This window comes from Martes martes, assembly GCF_963455335.1.
Source record: "Martes martes genome assembly, chromosome: 16".
In the NCBI taxonomy this organism is placed as follows: domain Eukaryota; kingdom Metazoa; phylum Chordata; class Mammalia; order Carnivora; family Mustelidae; genus Martes; species Martes martes.
The window spans coordinates 64,275,013-64,294,008 of record NC_137904.1 but is presented as its reverse complement, the minus strand read 5'-3'; the positions used below and the strand labels follow the sequence as shown (position 1 = coordinate 64,294,008).

The 18,996-nt window shown below is 61.7% G+C and overlaps 1 protein-coding gene across 3 annotated transcripts; it reads left to right on the top strand.

The window, feature by feature from the left end:
* The first annotated feature begins 19 nt into the window (after positions 1 to 19).
* RFNG (RFNG O-fucosylpeptide 3-beta-N-acetylglucosaminyltransferase) lies at positions 20 to 3,946 on the top strand. 3 transcript variants are annotated; one of them, XM_080825542.1, is made up of 8 exons: positions 20 to 378; positions 905 to 953; positions 1,435 to 1,537; positions 1,673 to 1,826; positions 2,017 to 2,105; positions 2,210 to 2,375; positions 2,847 to 2,929; positions 3,014 to 3,946. In XM_080825542.1, exons 1-8 carry the CDS (start codon positions 91 to 93, stop codon positions 3,093 to 3,095), a joined length of 1,014 nt encoding a protein of 337 aa, XP_080681668.1. In that variant the 5' UTR covers positions 20 to 90; the 3' UTR covers positions 3,096 to 3,946. The 3 variants fall into 3 exon arrangements, with proteins under 3 accessions (XP_080681668.1, XP_080681667.1, XP_080681666.1); XM_080825541.1 differs by having other exon boundaries at positions 890 to 953; XM_080825540.1 differs by having other exon boundaries at positions 872 to 953.
* The last annotated feature ends 15,050 nt before the right edge of the window (positions 3,947 to 18,996 follow it).

The window sequence follows — 18,996 nt, the reverse complement described above, 5'->3', positions numbered from 1 at the left end:
AGCGCATCCGGGTCGCGGCGGGCGGGGCGGCTCTTAAAGGGGCCGCTGCGCGGCCTGGGCCCGGGCGGTGCCCGCGGGTCCCGCGGCCGCATGAGCCGCGCGCGGGGGGCGCTGTGCCGGGCCTGCCTCGCGCTGGCCGCGGCCCTGGCAGCGCTGCTGCTGCTGCCCCTGCCGCTGCCCCGCGTACCGGCGCCGGCCCCCGCCCCTGCCCGGGCTCCCAGTCCGAGCCCCGGCCGGCGGGCGTCCCCCGCCCGACCCGCCTCCGTCCCCCGCCTGCGGCCGGACGACGTCTTCATCGCTGTCAAGACCACCCAGAAGAACCACGGGCCGCGCCTGGGGCTGCTGCTGAGCACCTGGATCTCCCGGGCCCGCCAGCAGGTGGGCCTCGCCCCGGGATCCCCGATCGCGGCACCCCGGACCCCGGACCCCGGCACCCCCATCCCCCGATCCCACAGCCAGGATCCCGACCCCGGACCGCAACGGTCCGCGCCCCCTACACCCCTGTCCCCGCAAGGGCTGCCCCGGAGACCCCATCCCCGGGACCTCCTGCCCACTGCTGTGTCCCCAGAGTGATGGCCAGACCCTCTCTCTGAGCCTGTGGGGACCCAGGCGCCGCCGCCTTCCCACCTGGGTGGGTTCTCTCAGCTGAGAGACCCTGGACCAAGACCCCACAGATGTCCCATGAGAGCAGACCTGGCCCCAGCCGCAGCAGGAGACCCTGGGGACAGCAGCAGGTCGTCGCTGGGGACCCTCCCCTCTTCCCTGTCCCAACTCCAAGCGTCCAGGCCCGCCCTGGGCACCCTCTTCCCATCCCGAAGCTCCATCTCTGAACCCCAGGCTCACCCAGGGTCTCTCTGCGGCTGCATCGCAGTCCCCTGGGGCCTCACAGGTTCCCTCCCCCCAGACCTTCATCTTCACGGATGGGGATGACCCTGAGCTGCGACTCCGGGCAGGTGAGTGCACTGCCCAGCCTGCATGCCCCGGGGCCCCTCACGGATCCTTTGGTGTGGTGACACCCGTCTCCCTGCTGTGTATGGAGGTCCGGGGTGGGGGCTCACACAGCTGGTGGAGAGCAGGGCCAGCATCCAGGGCCCCCCCCCCCCCCGCCACCGGCCGGGCTCTGCCTCCCGCAGCCCTGGCCGGCCTCCCAGGGCCTCGGGCCGGAGCCACAGTCCCCAAACGGTCCCTGAAGACGCTCCAGCAGAGGGCCACTCCTTCCTGGCAGCTCCACTCCGGCACGTCCTCACGGTGGTCCGGATGGTTGTCACCAGTCCGGGCCCTGTGGGTCAGCAGCCAGCCAGGGCTGCGCGGTTGGACCCGGCCCGGGGGCTTCAAGCAGGGCGAGTGGCCATGCCCGCCGGACAGCCCCGTTTTGCCCGGGTCACCGTGGGGCGGGCTGGCCCTCACACCTCCCCCGTTTCCCGCGTCTGGCAGGCAGCCACGTCATCAATACCAACTGCTCGGCCGTGCACACCCGCCAGGCCCTGTGCTGTAAGATGGCCGTGGAGTACGACAAGTTCATCGAGTCTGGACGCAAGTATGTGGGGGCCGTGCCCCAGTCCCCCGGGAGAGCCCCGGGCTGAGGCCGGGCCCACACATGCTCGGGAGCCGGCAGGGGGAGGCCCCCAGCGGCACCAGCCCCTCGCTCGAGAGCACCCCTCGCCGCCCCCAGGTGGTTCTGCCACGTGGATGACGACAACTACGTGAACCCCAGAGGCCTCCTCCGGCTGCTCTCCGCCTTCTCGCCCAGCCAGGACGTCTACCTGGGCCGGCCCAGCCTGGACCACCCCATCGAGGCCGCCGAGAGGGTCCAGGGAGGGGGCACCGTGAGTGCTGGGCCGGGGGCGCGGTTGAGAGCGCGGAGACCCCGCTGGGGAAGGGCAGCAGGGTGGAGAGTCTGGCCCATGCTGGGGTGGGGGCCCCGGGGAAGCCCCTCCCTTGTTCCCCGGGGGCCCCCCTGCCCTTTGTGCGGGGAGCAGCTGAGAACGCCGCCTTGCCCGGCGTCTCTCCCCTCAGGTGACCACCGTCAAGTTCTGGTTCGCGACGGGCGGAGCCGGCTTCTGCCTGAGCAGAGGCCTCGCTCTGAAGATGAGCCCCTGGGCCAGGTGAGGGGGCGGCGCGTGGGGTGCCGGTGCCCGGGCTGGGAGGCGGGCGTGGTGGTGCCGAGGACGGAGGAGGCCCTGACCCGCTGGCCCCGGCCCCCCACCAGCCTGGGCAGCTTCATCAGCACGGCCGAGCGGGCGCGGCTGCCGGATGACTGCACGGTGGGCTACATCGTGGAGGGGCTGCTGGGCGCGCGCCTGCTGCCGAGCTCGCTCTTCCACTCCCACCTGGAGGACCTGCGGAGGCTGCCGCCCGACGCCGTGCTGCAGCAGGTACAGCCCGGCTCCTGGGCCTCGCCCCCCGCCTGCCCCCCCCCAGCCCCCGAGGTGCCCGGCCCTCCCCCCGGATCTCGGGCCAGTCACCAGGGCTCAGGGAAGCGTCCCCAGCCCCGCGGCGAGCTTGCTTCAGACCCTGTGCTTGGCCTGCTGGGACCCAGGAGCCTGGGTCCAGGGGCTCCTTTGTGAGGGGCCCGCCTGGATGCCCCAGATGGAGGGGGACGGTCCTGCCCTGGGCGGGGAGAGTGGGGGGTGGGCCCAGACTCGGCCTGGGTGGGCCCTCCACCTACCCTGGGAGGTGGGGGGGAGGTCGTGCCCTGGGAGCCCCGGGATGGGGGGCAGTCCTGCCCTGGAGGGCCCCGGGGAGCCAGAGGCACAGCAGCCTCTCCTGGTTTGATTCCGGAGGCCAGAGGAGGGTGTGGGGGAAGAGCTGATCCTGGGAGTGACTTGTCTCACTCCCCCTCCCAGGTCACCTTGAGCTATGGGGGTCCGGAGAACCCACACAATGTGGTGAGCGTGGGAGGCTTCAGCCTGCAGCAGGACCCCACACGGTGAGCGGCGGTGAGGAGGGCCTCTGGCGCTTCCCCGACAGCACCGACGTCCCGGTAGGCCTGACCTCCACGTTTCCTTCCCAGGTTCAAGTCTGTCCACTGCCTTCTCTACCCAGACACGGATTGGTGTCCTGTGCACAAGCAGAGTGGCCTCGTTGCTCGGTGACCCCGGACTCCCATCGGGGGAGCAGGACTGCTGCTGACCCTTTCCGCCCTGGCTCTCTCAGCCGGCCACAGCCACGTCCAGGGAGATGGGGTGCTGCAGGCCTCCCCCAGAGCCCCTGGCGGGCTAGGTGACCAAGCTCTCTGGGTGAGCGGCCTGGCCCCCCCCCCGGGGTCCAGGCTGTGCATGTGCCAGCTGCCCCAGAAGGCGGGAGAGACGTGGGTCCTTCTCCCAGCACAGCCCCCAAGGTGCGCTCCGGCGGGAAAGGTGTCTACCCTGGGACCTAGGGGCCTGGGAGGAGGCTGGCATCTGCTCCCAGGGCCGCATCCTGCCCTCCTCACCCTGCTGGAGAGGGGGTTCCGGGCAGACTAGGCTCCCTGAGTGGGCTCCAGGCCAGGGTCGTGCGTGGGCTCCGTGGGCAGGCCATCAGTGGGCACGGAGGCTGCACCGGCAGGCCTGGAGCGGGGAGCCGCCCTCCCCCCACCTGGCTGACGTCTCTGAAGGCGCCGCAGTAAGGCCTCCGGCCAGCGGGCTTAGAACCCAGCTTACTCTTGCCCTGGGCATCGCCGCCCGGAGGCCGCCTCCTCGGGTCCCTTCAGCCAAGGTCTTTGTATCTCTCCACTCCGACCCACCACCCCCTGCTTTTCCTCCCTGATCTCGCCCCCTGCCCCAAGTCCAAAAAGCAGCAGGGCCCTTCTGCTCGGGGCTCCCCTGTAGGGCGGCGCCCCCACCCTTGCAGCCGACCCGCCTTAACTGTGCCTTTCCGTGGAAGAGAGCCCAACGAGGAAACTCGGCACTTTGGTCCTGGGTCCTGGCTGTGCCGTTGCCGGAAGTGAATAAAGGCTTGATTGTTACTCTCTGGGTCTGTGGCTTAATGGACCAGCCTGGCACCTGGCCCCTGAGCTGACAGGCCTCCAGCTGCTGCCCCAGGAAGGGTCTATCCAGGCAACTCTGCACCCCTCAAAGCCCTGCTTGCCAAGCCTTGACTGCCCGTGGGGCTCTCCCGTGGGGTCCCAAGCGCACAGCGGGGGCTGGGCGGCGGCTCCTGCCGGGAACGATGGACCCACCACAAACCTGGCCCCAGAGGCTAGTCTTCCGTCTCGCCTGCTTTCTCAGTACACTGCGGGACAAGTAGTGTCGGGGGGTGCAAGGCTGTATGTGTGTGTGCGTGTGTGTGCAGGGCCGTACGTGAGCGTGCACTCGTGTGTGTGTGTGCAAGGCTGTAGGTGAGGGAGCTGTGGAGGTGTGTGCCGATGCGTGTGCATAGGGCAGGCAGGGAGCACGCAGGCAGCAGCTTGGAGTCCGCGTGAACTGGTGTCCGTGTATGGTTCGATGGCGCTCCGCTGGGAGGAAGACAGGTCCGGAGGTCACTGGGAGTCGAGCATCACGGGTTCCAGGCCCCGGGGCTGCCGACAGTCCCGGGAGGAGCCCCAGACTGTGCACCATCGGGGCCGGAAGAGGAACACTGGGGTCCAAGCAAACGCAGGGAGTGGCGACTTTCAGCAAGTCTGAAACCTCGCGTTCTCGGCGCTGCACGACTGTCACGGCAACGGGGGAGGGATCCGCAGCGGAAACGGGCACCCGATCTCAGCCCCCGGTCAGCGCGTCACGGTGCGGTCCTCGGGCCGCGGCGTGTGGGTGTGTGTGATGCTCCGTCCGCGGCAGGTGGGGGCTCCTTCTGCCCCTTCCTCAGACTCCGTTACACCCTCGCCTGAGCGGGGGCTGCGCCGTGCCCGCGGGGGACGTCTCTGCCGTGGAGAATCGCGCCCACTCTACCTCTGCTCTGCCTACACCGCTCACCATTCAGACGCCATCAGTCTGAGCTGGTCACTCTGCTCTCCAGACTGTCCTCCGGGCTTGGATTTGCCGTGGGCTCGTGAGCCAAGCCTGAGCCACTTCCCCCGCTCTGGCTGGGGTCTAAGCTCGCGTCCACTCACTCGGGCTTTGAGGCTTTTCTCATACGTGGCCCCAGCACAGCCCATTTGTGTTGCTGGACTCGGGTTATGAAATTTCCAACAGGCAGTTTCCCCCCTTTGCTTCAAACGTTTGTCCCCAGGCGCACGGTTGCACTGCTCAGGGCTCCTGGGGAGAGGATCCCGCGACCCCAGCCGCCCACCGCGGCGGACAGGCAGACCGGGTGAGCTTGGGGCTGCGGGGGGCCGTCAGGGTGGAGGGTGAGACGGGCACCAGGAGGCGGCCCAAGCCTCAGACTGGGAACGGAGCCTGAGGATGGGTAGATGTGGGCTCCAGAAGTCCAGGGGGTGGGAGATGCCAGTTGGGGTCCTGGGAGAGGGGTGCCCTTAGCCCCCGAAGCAGCAAGTTGGCATGGGACCCCCGTCACTCGGGAAGGGGCTTGTGGCAGGTCACCAGGCATTGTTCCTGCTTGGGACGCCCCCTCACACCCCCGGACATAGAGCATGCAGCCCCCCAAGACCGGGGCACTAGCCAAACCTCCCGGACCCCCGCCCGCTCAGGCCCTCTGCCTCCCCTGCGTCCTGTGCGCACAGAGCATAGACCCAGCACAGCATTGGATTGGCCCAGTCGGCCCACCCGCTGGCTGGAGTGCTAGGCTGGGTCCCCTCAGAGACCCAGACCCCCTCACTGGGTCAGGAGGAACAGTCGTCCCCGGACCCCCAGCGGCCTCCGAGGGGAGGGGGGACTGGCCGGCTTCCCAAGCGGAGAGCGGCGTGGTCTGCCAGACCAGCTGGTGCCTTTGTTTTTCAGGGAGGACAAAAAGCCTGGAAAGAAACACCAAAATGTTTAGTTGTCTCTGAAAAATGCAAAAACCAGTAAAATGGATTTTTCTCTTTCTCCTTTATGGCATTTTACGCATAACAAAATGTCATATATTTAAAAAAAATATGTCATATAATGGACGGGCAGTAGACGAAGCATCAGAAAAAGTTAAAATTTTGTAAATTAAGTTTAAAAATTCAATCATGTGTCCCTGGACCTCCAGCTAACATTTTTTTGAACGAGTATTTAATAAACATCAGGACACCCCGTGTCACGGCAGGCCAGACCCCAGGCCAGCCCTGGAGGGACGGTGGCCCACAGAGCAGGCCAGCTGCTGGCGGCTGGGGGCCGGTGAACGGGGACAGCCGCTGATGAGCGTGGGCTTTTTCCAGGCCACGAAAACCCCTTGATCCCCACCGGAAGGTTGTGCATTTGCAAACTGGCCTGCTGGATCACATTTTGTTTGTGATCTCGGGATCAGTCTCCTGCCCTCATCTGAAGACAGTGGAAAGGCCGAGCATCCCCAGCCGAGGTCAAGGTCGGACTAGGCGAGGCCCGAGGATGTGGGCGGGTGGGGGTGGGTGTGCATGGGGTCAGAGGGCTCCCGCTCTGGGGCCAGAGGCACAGGGCCGAGTCCCCACTCCCGGCCAGTTCACATGACACTTCTGAGCCTTGTTTTCTCTCTTGTCGAACAGAATCTACCGGAAGGAACTGTGTTTCGACTTCTAGGGCTATTATCTCCGTGAAGCGCGTGCGTACAGGAAGACCACGCGCATCCCTCTAAGAGCTCGATGTTAGCTAACTCCGTGTTTGTGGCGACTTCGTCCCACCGTGAGTAATAGGGATTAGCCCTATTCTGGGATTAGCTAGTCGTGGTTACACAACTCTCTGAACATAATACAAACACCGAACTGTACACTTCAACACCGGGCACTTTTTGATACAAGTGATGTCTCAATAAAGACGTCGTTTAGGAAGTGAGCCAGGATGAGATTCAGAACGGGAGTGGCCCATATTTATTGCATAATTTCAATGTATTAACCAAGAAAGTTCCCACAAAGAAATACCCAGTTTCAGGTGCTTTCACTGCCAAATTCTATCAAACATTCAAGGGAAGAGTGGCAACATTACCCAAAACCTTCCAGAAATCAGGCTAGAAGAGGACATTTTTCCTCATTTTGTGAGGCCAGTATAACTCTGGTACCAAAGTCTGACAAATACATTACAAAAAAGTTGATCAGCCGAATCGAAACTTCGTATGGAAACACTAAGCACGTTAGTGGGATCCAAAATGCAACCTTGGAAAAGAACCAAGTTAAGGACTTCAAGACCTGCCATGGGGCTGCAGTCCGGAGACAGCAGGTGCCGTGCAGGCCCCCGCACAGAGCCCGAGGGCCCGGAGGACAGCCCGGACGCAGGTGCACACGCCCACCGCCACAGCGGGCCACCAAGGTCCCCAGAGCAAGCCGACGGGGGAGTCTTTTCAACAAATAGGGCTGGAATCAGTCATGAAGTCATTTGTTTTGACTTAAAAAAAGAGAGAGAAAGAAAAAGAAAAAGCCAGCACGGAGGGTCAGCGGGACGGGCGGGCGGTGGTGCGGTAAGGACCCGGCCCAAAATACGCGTCTGTTCACCTGACGCGGCGATCGCGTGGGTCAGGAACCCAGGGCACCCCTACCTCTGGGGCCACCACCTGTGGCTTCCGAGTCGCCCCAGCGTCAGTCAGCGGGTAAAACGGAGGCAGAGAGAAGTATCGGGGCACCAAGTGCAGAAGGGACACGGTCCTCTCCCCGCTCTCGCCGGCTCCGCGGGACGGAAGCGGGCGCGCCTGTGCCCTGAGCGGGCCGGACGGAGGGAGCGGGAGCCCCGGGGCTCCGATGCTGTGTTGGCGGCGGTGGGGGGGGGGCCTTATGAAGCACCTGTCACCTGTTGTTGCCAGAGACACGAACTCCTGCTTTCAGCCAGTGGTAACCATCTCGTTCTCGGCCAAGTTTTGCTGACAGGGAACAGGCAGCAGCCACCGACAGGTTCTGGAAGGAGAAGAAAGAGGAAGAAGAAGAAGGGCGCCCGGGTGGCTCAGGTGGTGGTCCAGGGTCCTGGGGTCGAGCCCGCATCAGGCTCCCCCTGCTCTCGGGGCGCCTGCTTCTCCCTCTGCCTCTGCCTGCTACTCCCCCTGCCTGTGGTCTCTCTCCCTCTGTCAAATAAGTAAACACAATCTCGAAGGAGGAGGAGGAGGAGGAGGAGATGCGGGAAGAGGCCGGGCGGGGAGGTCAGGGCCCTCTGCTCACGGCTGCTGCCACGCACCCCTGGCAGGGGCAACGGTCTTCTGTCTTCTTGGAGGAGAGGACACCAGCACCGCCTTTAGAAAGCTCAGTTGTGGGGCGTCGCCCCGGTGAGGAGGGGTCTCCGTGGGGTCCCAGCCTCCGTGCCGAGACGCATGGGCTCCGGTCCCCGCGCCCTGGCCACAGCCACCGCCTCCAGGCCCCTTCACCGCGCCTGTGCCGGGCTCAGGGCCCTCCTTGCTCTGCACCCCAGGCCTCATCGGCCCCTGGCCTGGCCCGTGGGCTTTCCTGCCCAGTCCCACAGCCCTTGAACTTCAGCAACGTCCTTCTTCCTGCCTGAGCCAGAGCTTGGGCCCCACCAGCCTCCTGAGGCCAATTTCCCAGCTGTGCTCTGGTCAAGGCCAAGGCAGCCGTGGCCCCGGCAGGGCGGACGGTCCTCAGAGGGGTTCCTGGAAGAAACCTGAGGGACGCCTGGGGGGCCCAGTCAGGGAAGCATCCAGGTCTTGATCTCGAGGTCGAGAGTTCAAGCCCCACACTGGGCTCCATGCTGGGCGTGGCACCTACTTAAAAAATGAAATAAAATAAAATAATAAATTGAAAGCTTGAAGCCACACAGAGTGGCCTCGGGCCCCCAACCTGTCCCCCTACTCCCCTCACCCGGGAGAAAGGAGCAACAGCCCCAGATGCAGAGCTCCGGGAGGCCCCCCCAGGGGACGCCTCACCCCTCCTGCCTCCTCCCCCCCGCTCCCTTCTTCTCCTTCTTGCTTTTTCTTTCTTGGAATTTGTGCCAAGAATCACTTTCTTTCTTTTTTTTTTATTTTTTTTCCTTAAGATTTTATTTATTTATTTGACAGACAGAGATCACAAACAGGCAGAGAGGCCGGCAGAGAGAGAGGAGGAAGCAGGCTCCCCGCTGAGCAGAGAGCCCGATGCGGGGCTCGATCCCAGGACCCCGAGATCACGACCTGAGCCGAAGGCAGAGGCTTAACCCACGGAGCCCCCCCAGGCGCCCCCAAGAATCACGTTCTCACGCTCCCCCATTCGGGCCGGGTTCCACTTTTTTCACCCAACTGTTCCTTGTAGCTCTGTCCTCCGCCCCCACCCCTCCTGGAAACCGTCCGTGTGTTTCAGGATATAAGTGTGGTTGTATTCTTGTAAAGTGTGTGTCATTTTTTTAAAAAGGTTTTGTTTATTTGAGAGCGAGCACGCACCTGCAGGAACGGGGAGGGAAGGAGGAAAGGGAGGGGGAAGGGAGAGGGGAGGGGCAGAGGCAGGGGGAGAAGCAGGCTCCCCGCTGAGCAGGGAGCCCGGTTCGATTCGAGGCGGGGCTCGATCCCAAGACCCCCAGATTATGACCGGAGCTGAAGGCAGACGCCTAACGACTGAGGTGGCCGGGCTTCTGGTCTTGCGTTTGCATTCGGGGCGCTGATCTCGGCCTGGGACGTGTGTCCTCAGGCCGTGGCTAATGTACTTACTGGTCTAGTTGGGTTCAAGTATGCCACTTTCCCATGTTTTCTATTTGTTCTTTCTGCTTTTCGTTCCCCTGTCGCTCCTTGACCCCCTTTCCTGGGGTGGGACTGTCAAACAAATAGCGTTAGGGCTTTACTTCATTTCCTCATGTGGTTTCGTGGCCACACATTTAAAAAGTATTTTGTTGGTCCCGTACTGTTAACAATACACATCCTGAATTTACCAAAATTGGTTTGGGGTTGATATGAGCCACTTTGCAAATGTAATAACTTTGCAAGAGTAGAATTCCTTTTACCCTCATTAACCTCTGGGCTGTTATTGTTTTACTTTTGACTTTTACATATGCCACTTCACAAGGTTATTTTTAAAATATTTATTTATTTAAGTCATCTCTACACCCAAACATGAGGCTCAAACTCACGACCCTGACATCAACAGTCACTTCCTCCTTCGGCTGAAGCGGCCAGGCACCCCTCTTATTTTTATTTCTTTTAAAGATGTTATTTATCTATTCGACAGACAGAGATCACAAGTAGGCAGAGAGAGAGGGGGAAGCAGGCTCCACACTGAGCGGGGAGCCCGATGCAGGACTCGATCCCAGGACCCTGAGAGCATGACCTGAGCCGAGACAGAGAATCAACCCACTGAGCCACCCAGGCGCCCCTAAGGCGTTATTTTTAAGTCATCTCTACACCTAACACGGAGCTTGAACTTACAACCCCAAGATCAAGAGTCGCCTGCCCCACCCGCTGAGCCCAACGGGCGCCCCTCACCTCATTGCTGAGAGATATTTTTGCTGCGTCTAGAACTTCTGGATTGACAGACTTTTTTTTTTTCTTTGAACACTTTGGAGATGTCATTTCAGTGCTTCCTGGCCTCCTTGTTGGCTTATGAGGGGTCGTCAGTCGTGCTCCGCTTCCCCCGGGCAACGGGAGCTCCTCCTCCGGTCTCTTTCCACATCCTCCTTTTATCTTTGGTTTCATCGGGTTGACAATAATGCACTTTGATGTCATTCTTTTTCTGCTTATCCTGCTTGGGGTTTGGTGAGCTCTGGGGTCTGTATGTTGATAATTTTAATCAAATGAGAATTTGGGGGTGTTAGTTCTTCAGATATTTTTTACTTCTCTTCTCATTTTCTTCTTCTGGGACATCAGTTACCTGCATGTTAGACCATTCATCTGACCCTTATCCAGAGGGTCCTTGAGGGTCTCTTCATTTTTCTTTGGTCTTTTTTTCTCTTTCTTCAGATTGGCTCATTTCTATTGACCTGCCTTCAAGTGTAATGACTCTATTTTCTGATATGTACAATCTCAGCAAATTTCTTTTAGTTATTGTACTTTTAAAGTCACAATTTCCATTTGATTCTTTTTTTTTTAAGATTTTATTTATTTATTTGGCAGAGAGAGAGAGAGAGAGATCACAAGCAGGCAGAGACGCAGGCAGAGGGAGAAGCTGGCTCCCCGCCGAGTGGGCAGGGAGCCCGATGCGGGGCTCGATCCCAGGACCCGGAGACAATGACCCGAGCCAAAAGAGACCCAACCCACTGAGCCACCCAGGCGCCCCTTGATTCTTTTTTATTGTTTCCATCTCTATGATAAAACTTTGTAATTGTTTGCTCATCAAAATGTTATTTTCCTTTAATTTCTGAACACATTTAAATATGTGCTTTGAAGTCTTGTTTGGTCTATCAAGACAATGTTTGTTTCAGTTGGCTGCTTTTTCCTTGACTATGGGCAATGTTTTCCTGTTTCTTTCCATTCCTAGAAATATTTCATTGTGTACTGGACATTACAGATGATACACCATAGAAAGTCCGGATTTTGTTATCTTCCTCTGAAGAGTATTGGGGTTTTTTGTTTTGTTTCGTTTTGTTTTGTTTTTTTGTTGTTGCTGTTGTTGTTTTCTGGTAGACAGTTTAATTACTGACTAATCATTCCAAACTTGTTCGGATTTGGTTTTGTGCTTTATTAGGGGTATCTGCAGAAGACTTCTGGTGTTTCCCCGGGTCCTCTAACTCAGTGGGACTCAACCTCCAAACTGTCTCCCCTGTATATTCTGTGAGGGCTTGAGAGAGAAGCACTGGCCCTGACTCCTAAGGATGAGACTTTCCAGGTCTTGGCTGGATGCCCAGGGTGTACACTAGGTGTGGAGGAGCTGTACCCTCTCTGGCTGGGCCAGAGCTCCCAGGTCCCCAGCACTGGGCCCATAACAACTGCTCTCTTTTGTCCTGAGCCACTCTTGGGTGATCTCATCCTGCCTGTGTTCAGCCCACTCCTCAGCCACGGACTAGACCGGGAGCAGACAGAGACCACACCCAGACTTCCGGGCACAGCGTCCTCCCCTCCCTGAAGATTCCATCCCTTCAGTTGCCTCGAACCCTGATCTGCCTCCGCTGCGTGGCAGGACCACATGTTCTGCTTAGATTCTGACTCTCTGCCCCTCAGTGGACGTGTTGTCCCCGGCAGAGCATCTGTGGGTCTGACCTTCGGGGTTTCTATCCACCAAGGATGGAAGTCTTGTGCTGCCTACTATCCATTTCCAGAAAACCACTACTGGCTACTACTGGCTATATTTGTCAAACTCCACGGTTACTCACAGCGGGAAGGCTAGTCTGGGAACCAGTTAGAACATCCCCCCCGGAAGCAAGTGTGCGAGATTTTCAGTCTATGGGGAGGACATCGCATTGTAAATCTTGGTCTGTTTTCCGTTGTTCTCTCCAATCCAAGGGCCAAGTCATAGTTGCTCCTGAGGACGCACTAGCTGGTGGAAGGGTCTAGTGGGGTCTGAGGAGACAGAAATTCGTCTAAGTTGGGCTCCCCAGAGACACTGTCGCGCTGGTGGAAGGAACCATCTTCGCCATGCACTGGGAGAGGTCAAGGGATGTGAGGACTCAGTGACTTGGCCTGAGGACGAGAAACCCCTAGAAACCTCACCTCCAGAAAGTTACCTGGGTCCCAACGGCCAGGCCCTCTGCTTCCAGACTCACAGCGCATGGTGGGGGGAGGAGGACACGTCTGCCTGCAGCCTGGGGTCAACTCCCAAAGGGCCCAGGGACAGGCCCAGGGAGACCGCTTGCAAGCACGAAGCTTGACCTCCCCTTCCCAGCACTACATCTCCGCCCCTCGCCCCCAGGCCTAATCCTGGGAGTAGCCCGGATGCCCTTTCCCAGAGGCATCGCCTTACACTCACCCACACGGGCCTTTGTGCGTTGGGCCACCTCCGCCAGCAGCTTACTAGGTTCTTGGCAAAGGAGATCTGCCTGAAGGCGCTCTCTGCACCGGACACAGTCCGCTGTTCCCCCATCAAATTGGGAGCAGGGGCCTGAGGCCTTTTCCCACCCAAGAAGCTGTCAGTGGGGGGGCAGCCTCGGTCCCAAGGACCGAGGAGCTTCCGGGAAGGGCCCCTGCCCACTAACCCTGCCACTCACGGCCTCCCTGTCATTCTCCAAGCCCCGGCGCCAGGCTGTGAAACGGCTTCTGAGAGGGCAGGGGTGACCCCCAGAGCGGGCCCGGGGCTTCAGGAGTGCTGGAGGCCGACAGGGCTGGGAATCCCTGAGAAGGACCGAGACCTCCGCTGTGGCTCTGGCCCGCACTCCCAGCCGGCTCCGCAGGGCTGAGGGCCCCCCCCTCCGCAGACACCCGGGGCTCTCCGTCCGAGGCTCGGGGCCCCTGCGGCCGGGCAAGGCCTGGCCACCATGGGTGAGGAAAAGACCCAACGAGCTGTGGTTTGCAGCACGTCCCACGTGGCCTGACGGAGGTGGCGTGCAGGTCCTCAAAGGAAACCTTGCAGGAGTCCTTTCCCTGGGGTGTCCAGAGCCTGAAGGCCTGTCCACAGAGGGGGCGTTCGAAGCAGGAGAGGCCTGGCGCTGAGCCCACAGACACCCCCAGAGGCAAAGCCGTCCCCACACTGAACTCCTGGGATGGCCTGAGCCCTGGATCCCGCTCCCAGCTGGAGGCACAGAGGCCCAGGAGGGGAGGTCTGACCTGGAGTGTCTATGCGGCTTCATTTATTTATTTGACAGAGACAGAGAGAGCACAGGAGCAGGGAGAGCAGCAGGGAGGGTGAGAGGGGGAAGCAGGCTCCCCGCAGAGCAGGGAGCCCGATGTGGGACTTGATCCCCGGGCCCGGAGATCATGACCTGAGCCGAAGGCAGACCTTTCACGGGCTGAGCCCCCCAGCCATCCCAACAAAGAAATAAAATCTTAAAAAAAAAAAAAAGAGGGACGCCTGGGTGGCTCAGTTGGTTAAGCGGCTGCCTTCAGCTCGGGTTGTGATCACGGGGTCCTGGGATCGAGTCCCACATCGGGCTCCTTGCTCAGCAGGGAGCCTGCTTCTCCCTCTGCCTCTGCCTGCCTCTCTGTCTGCCTGTGCTCACTCTCTCTGACAAATAAATAAATAAAATCTTTAAAAAAAAAAAAAAAGAATATGTGTTCATTCGTTCACTTCTTCATTCGTTCCTCACTCCACAGACACACGGAAGATCTCACCTGCTGTTGGGGAAACCGAGGCCCCAGCGTGCCCTGCCCCCGGGGCTCAGCTGTCAGGAGTCCCAGAGCGGCCGTTGTGGGGCCCACACCAGGCCGGCAGGAACCCAGAGCAGTGACCCTCAGGGAAGCCGACGTCCCAGCTTGGCTTCTTGGGCCCAGATGCCAGGAAGGTGCACGGAGCCTAGAGCTGAGCGGGCAGCGGCCAGCAGGGCGGGGGCGGGGCCCCCCCAGGCCGACGCGACAGGGGCTAAGCAGGGCTGGGAGCTGGGGCCGGACAGTGCAGGTGACCTGGCCTTGGGAACAGGTAGACCGTCACGAAGTAAGGCCAGTGCTGCCTGCTGGGCAGCAGGAGGCCAGTGGAGGAAAGTCCTGGAACCAGGGCAGCTCTGGGCCCTGGGTCGCAGAGCAGACACGTGCCGCTCAGAGAGAAGCCTCTGGCTCAGCATGAACGGCACCAGGGGCAGCCCCCTCCACACTCCTCGTGGCACCAGAGTGCCCTGGCCTGGAGACGGTCTGGCTCGGCATCCGCCCCCCGCCCGGCCTCCTTCCGCAGGCGCACGGAATACAGCCATGGGACCGCACCTGTCTACACCTCCCGATCCCAGAGTGTTCAAGGTGGCGTCAAGCCTTCCCGACTGAGAACCTGCCCAGCCCAGGCAGTGGGGTGGGATCTGGCCTGCGGAGGGGGCCCTCCTTCCCAGGCCTGTCAGGTGCCCAAGCCTCCCTGAGGGGCCCCCGCCCTTCCCAGCCTTTTCCAGGGGGCGCCCGGGCTCTGGCCCTCAGAGCGCCCCGGTCCCTGGCCCCAGCCGGCTCTGACTTACCCCACCCTGCCCTGCTCGAGTGTCCCGTCTGGGGCCTGGCCAGGTCCAGTTCTGGGCGGGTCTGCTCAAGGGCGTTTTCCTTGCCCTGAAAAACAGGAAAAGAAAGAAAACCCCGTCTCTCAAGGAGGAAACCCGAGTCGAAGTTAGCCCGGAGGCTCAGGACGGCCCTTTGTTCAGGGGCACCACGGGCCTGTCACGAGGCCCCTTCTTCACCTCGAAGCTGCAGTCCTTCTCCCGGGCCCTCAGCAGCCGCCTGCCCTGTCCCCACCCCCCGTTGCTCCGACGGCCGAGCCCCGTGGCCAGAAGTGTGTGCTTGCGGCCCGCGTGTGTGTTCAAGTGTGTGCCGGGGCTGCCCTCCCCGCGGCGCCCCCGGCCGTGGGCTGCTGCCGGCCGGTGAGGCAGGGCCTGGGGGCACCGCTGGGGCTGGACACAGGAGCTCCATTCCCACGGGTTCCCTGGGGCAGCAGCTGGTGAGGACAGCTTCTTCTCAAGGAGTTTTTCCTCAGGTTCCTGGGTTGGTTTTTTGGTTTTTGTTTTTTAAGATTTTATTTATTCATTTCACAGAGAGAGAGAGAGAGAGAGCACAAGCAGGTAGAGTGGACGAGGGAGAAGCAGGCTTCCCGCTGAGTGGGGAGCCCGATGCGGGGCTCTATCCCAGGACCCTGGGATCATAACCTGAGCTGAAAGCAGACGCCTAACCCACTGAGCCACCCGGGCATCCCTGGGTTGCTTTTAAGAAGAGACAATAGTTGGGGCACCTCTGCCTTCCGCTCGGGTCGTGATCTCAGGGTCCTGGGATCGGGCCCCGCATCGGGCTCTCTGCTCAGCAGGGAGCCTGCTTCCCTCTCTCTCTGCCTGCCTCTGTGCCTACTTGGGATCTCTGTCTGTCAAATAAATAAATAAAATCTTAAAAAAAAAAAAAAGAAGAAGAGACAATAGCAAGCTATGGGTGCAGCAGGGAGAGGCTCCTGGGGAGGCTGTGGGACGCCAGGAGGGAAGGGTCACTCGTGAAGGGGGGGACCTTCCAGGGGGACAGGGCTGGGGTGGAGAGTGGACGGGCTGTGTGCTGCAGGCCATCGGCTAGGCGGGAGGAGGGCCGGCACGGAGGGTTTGCAGAGGCAACGGAAGGTGAGAAGGACTGGGAACTGTGGGCAGTCACTGGGAAGCTCAGAGAGGCCGTTTGTGGGAGCGAGTGATGATCGCATGTGTGTGTCCTCTCGGTCCGCAATCAGTAGAGGCAGCTGGATGGGCAGGTGCGGTGGAGAACGTTCAGCTGCTCCCTGACTTGCCCCCGTGGCTCTAAGTGCAGGTGGGACCAAGAGACTCATCCCAGCCCTGGCCATGGGCAAAGGAATGTGTGTCACCAAGAGCTGGTGCAGGGCATGACAGCTGCCTCCTGTGACAACCAGGGTCCAGACGGCACAGCTACAAGGCAGTGGAGCCTACACCAGCCGGAGTCCCCGCACGGCTGGCCGCCCCGGCCACAGCGGGAGCGGGAGTGAAGGTGTCCTTACATCAAGTCCCTGAGGTTACAGCTTTGGCCTGTGGCACAGGAGCTTAGCCAGTGGCAGCCCTGGGGACATCCCCAGGAGACAACCCTCATCTCAGACACCGGCGACAAGCTCAGGGGTCCCAGGGCCACCCTCCCTGCAGACCAACTGGGTACAAATCCAGGGGACCCCCAGACATCCTCAGTTACCATAAGTCACTAGAATGATCCACTGGTGTCAAGAAAATGTACTTAGAGTCACAGTTTTGTTACACCAAATGGATATGGAAAATCACCAAGGGAGAGACAGAGGGTGGCACCTGGGAGGGGCCAACCTTCGACTGTCTCTTCCCGCTGGAGTCCTGACCTGTGACAATGCCCACGGAATATTGCCAACCAAGGAGGCTTGCCTGAACCCTTGGTGTCCAGGGGCTTGGGGGCCCCGTCACCCACTGCCTGTGTGGCCAGCTAATGCTCAGACTCCAGATCCCCCCAGAGATCAGGCCCTGCGCCCCCAGCAAAAATCACATCCGAGACTACCCTGTGCCCAGGCTCCCAGGAAAGTCCAGACACGCCTGTTGGGCAGGACCTGGTAGGGGCCTGGAGATCCTGTCCCAGGAGCAGGGACAAGGGCCAGGACCCTGTAGTTAATTTTCCACTACGCACAGTCTAGAGGGCTGGGGGTCCGCCACGCAAACTGCTGCAAGGCGGGTGAGCACCTGCGCCTGCCCGCAAGCCTTGGGCTGGGGCTCCGCGTGCCGGCGGCCTGCCACGGCATGGGTCACACCCTTTTGGGGGCCTGTTTCATGGTCCCTTTCTGGGTGGGTCCCAAGCCCAGAGCACAAGCCGGCCTGTGGTGGTTACATGTGTCGCTCAGTGAGGAACCGATGACCTTCCTTTCCGAGACTGCAATGAGCCCCTGTGGGGGGGCCTGGGTCGCTGCCAGGCGCTTGGCAAGTCTTTGCTTCATCGGCCCTGATCTGGGCACGGGAGACCCTTCGCATCCTGCCCTGGGGTGCGGGTGCCCTCACATTGTCACCTCAGCCGTATCCCTGGGAAGGTAGCCTGCACAGTCTGTTGGAGCGGAGGGCAGCCCCTGGACGGCTGATTCGGGAGACTGAAGACCCCAGAATCTCGGGGCGCCTGGAGGCTCAGCGGGTTGAGCCTCTGCCTTCCGCTCAGGTCATGATCTCAGGGTCCTGGGATCGAGCCCGGCATCGGGCTCTCTGCTCAGCAGGGAACCTGCTTCCCCTCTCTCTCTGCCTGCCTCTCTGCCTACTTGTGCTCGATCTGTCTCTCTCTCTCTGTTAAGTAAATAAAATATTAAAAAAAAAAAAAACCACAACAGAATCTCAGGGGTAGAAAACAGGCGGCAATGCAGACATCAGGGTGAGTGTGTGCATGGGCGTGTGTGGTGTGCACATGAGTGTGTGGTGCGTGGTGTGCCTGTGGGGGGTCTGGGGGGTATGCGTGAGGCTGTGGGAGGCCCTCAGGCTGCCCTGTGTCCTGGCTCCTCGGGGTCTGCCTGCCCTGCCCCGCGTGTTGGTGCCTCTGCTGGTCGGTGCTCGTGGCCTCTGGGTCCCAGGGTTGGAGAGACTCTGGCGGCAGCTGGGAGCCCACAGCAGGCTGGGCCCCTGGTCTTTGCTGGGCCCGGTGGGCCGGACGTGCATCCCTGTGCCCGCAGCAGCGCGACGCTCCCCAGCGGGCCGCGGCGGGGACGGGGGCTGAGCTGGCTGCTTCTCCTGGTGCTGGAGACACAGGGGAAGGGGCGGCCCCAGCCCAAGGCCTGGTGAGGAAAGTGTCCGCAGTCGTCCCGGAAGGAGCATGGGGCCTCTGCGGACCCGACACTCAGTCTCCCCCCCAGTGATGGTGCGAACGGACCCCTGGATCCCCAGGACTTTTGTCAAAGCGGCAGCACCAAGTGCTAAAGCGGGGCCTGGAACTCGGGGGCGGGACAGACGGACGCGCCCGTTGCCCACCAGGTGTCCCAGGAGCCCAGCGTCCGAGGAAGGCTCAGCGCCTCCCGAGCGCCTGCTGTCGTCCTGGCGCTGGGCCCGCGCCCCCACTCTGGCCCGCACACCCCAGTCCGGGCAGGCCGGGCCGTGCGGAGCCCGAGTTCGGGAAGCGACGGCGGCCACACCGCGCGCTTTCGCTGATCTGGGGCCGCAGACGCCCAGAGGCGTCTGCGTGGAGCGGCCGCTGAGGGCGTGGGAGCCGGCGACGGGGACGCAAGGAGCGCGGAGGCCGCCGTCCGCGGGGCTCGCCAGGCGGAGCCGGACCCCCGAGGGCAGCAGGGCGGCGGCCACCGGAGCTTTGCCCCGCGCCCCCGGGACCCGGCCGCCCGCACCACCTGGAAACGCGGCGGGGCCGGGGGGCACCCACAGGCGCAGCGAGGCCGGGGAGCCCGGGGGTGCCCGCCTCGGCGCCCCCTCCAGAGCTGCCTCCGCCTCGGGCTCCTCTCTGCGGCCGGAGGGTGTGGTGGGGGCGGCCGCGGGGTCCCGGCGCGCCACCCGTCCCCAAGACCCGCCGGTGGCGCCTGCGTCGCCGTAGGCCGCCCGGCCGGGCTCTCCCTCCAGCGGGCGAGGCGCCCGGGCCGTGGACGGTCGTGAGGTGGGTGGT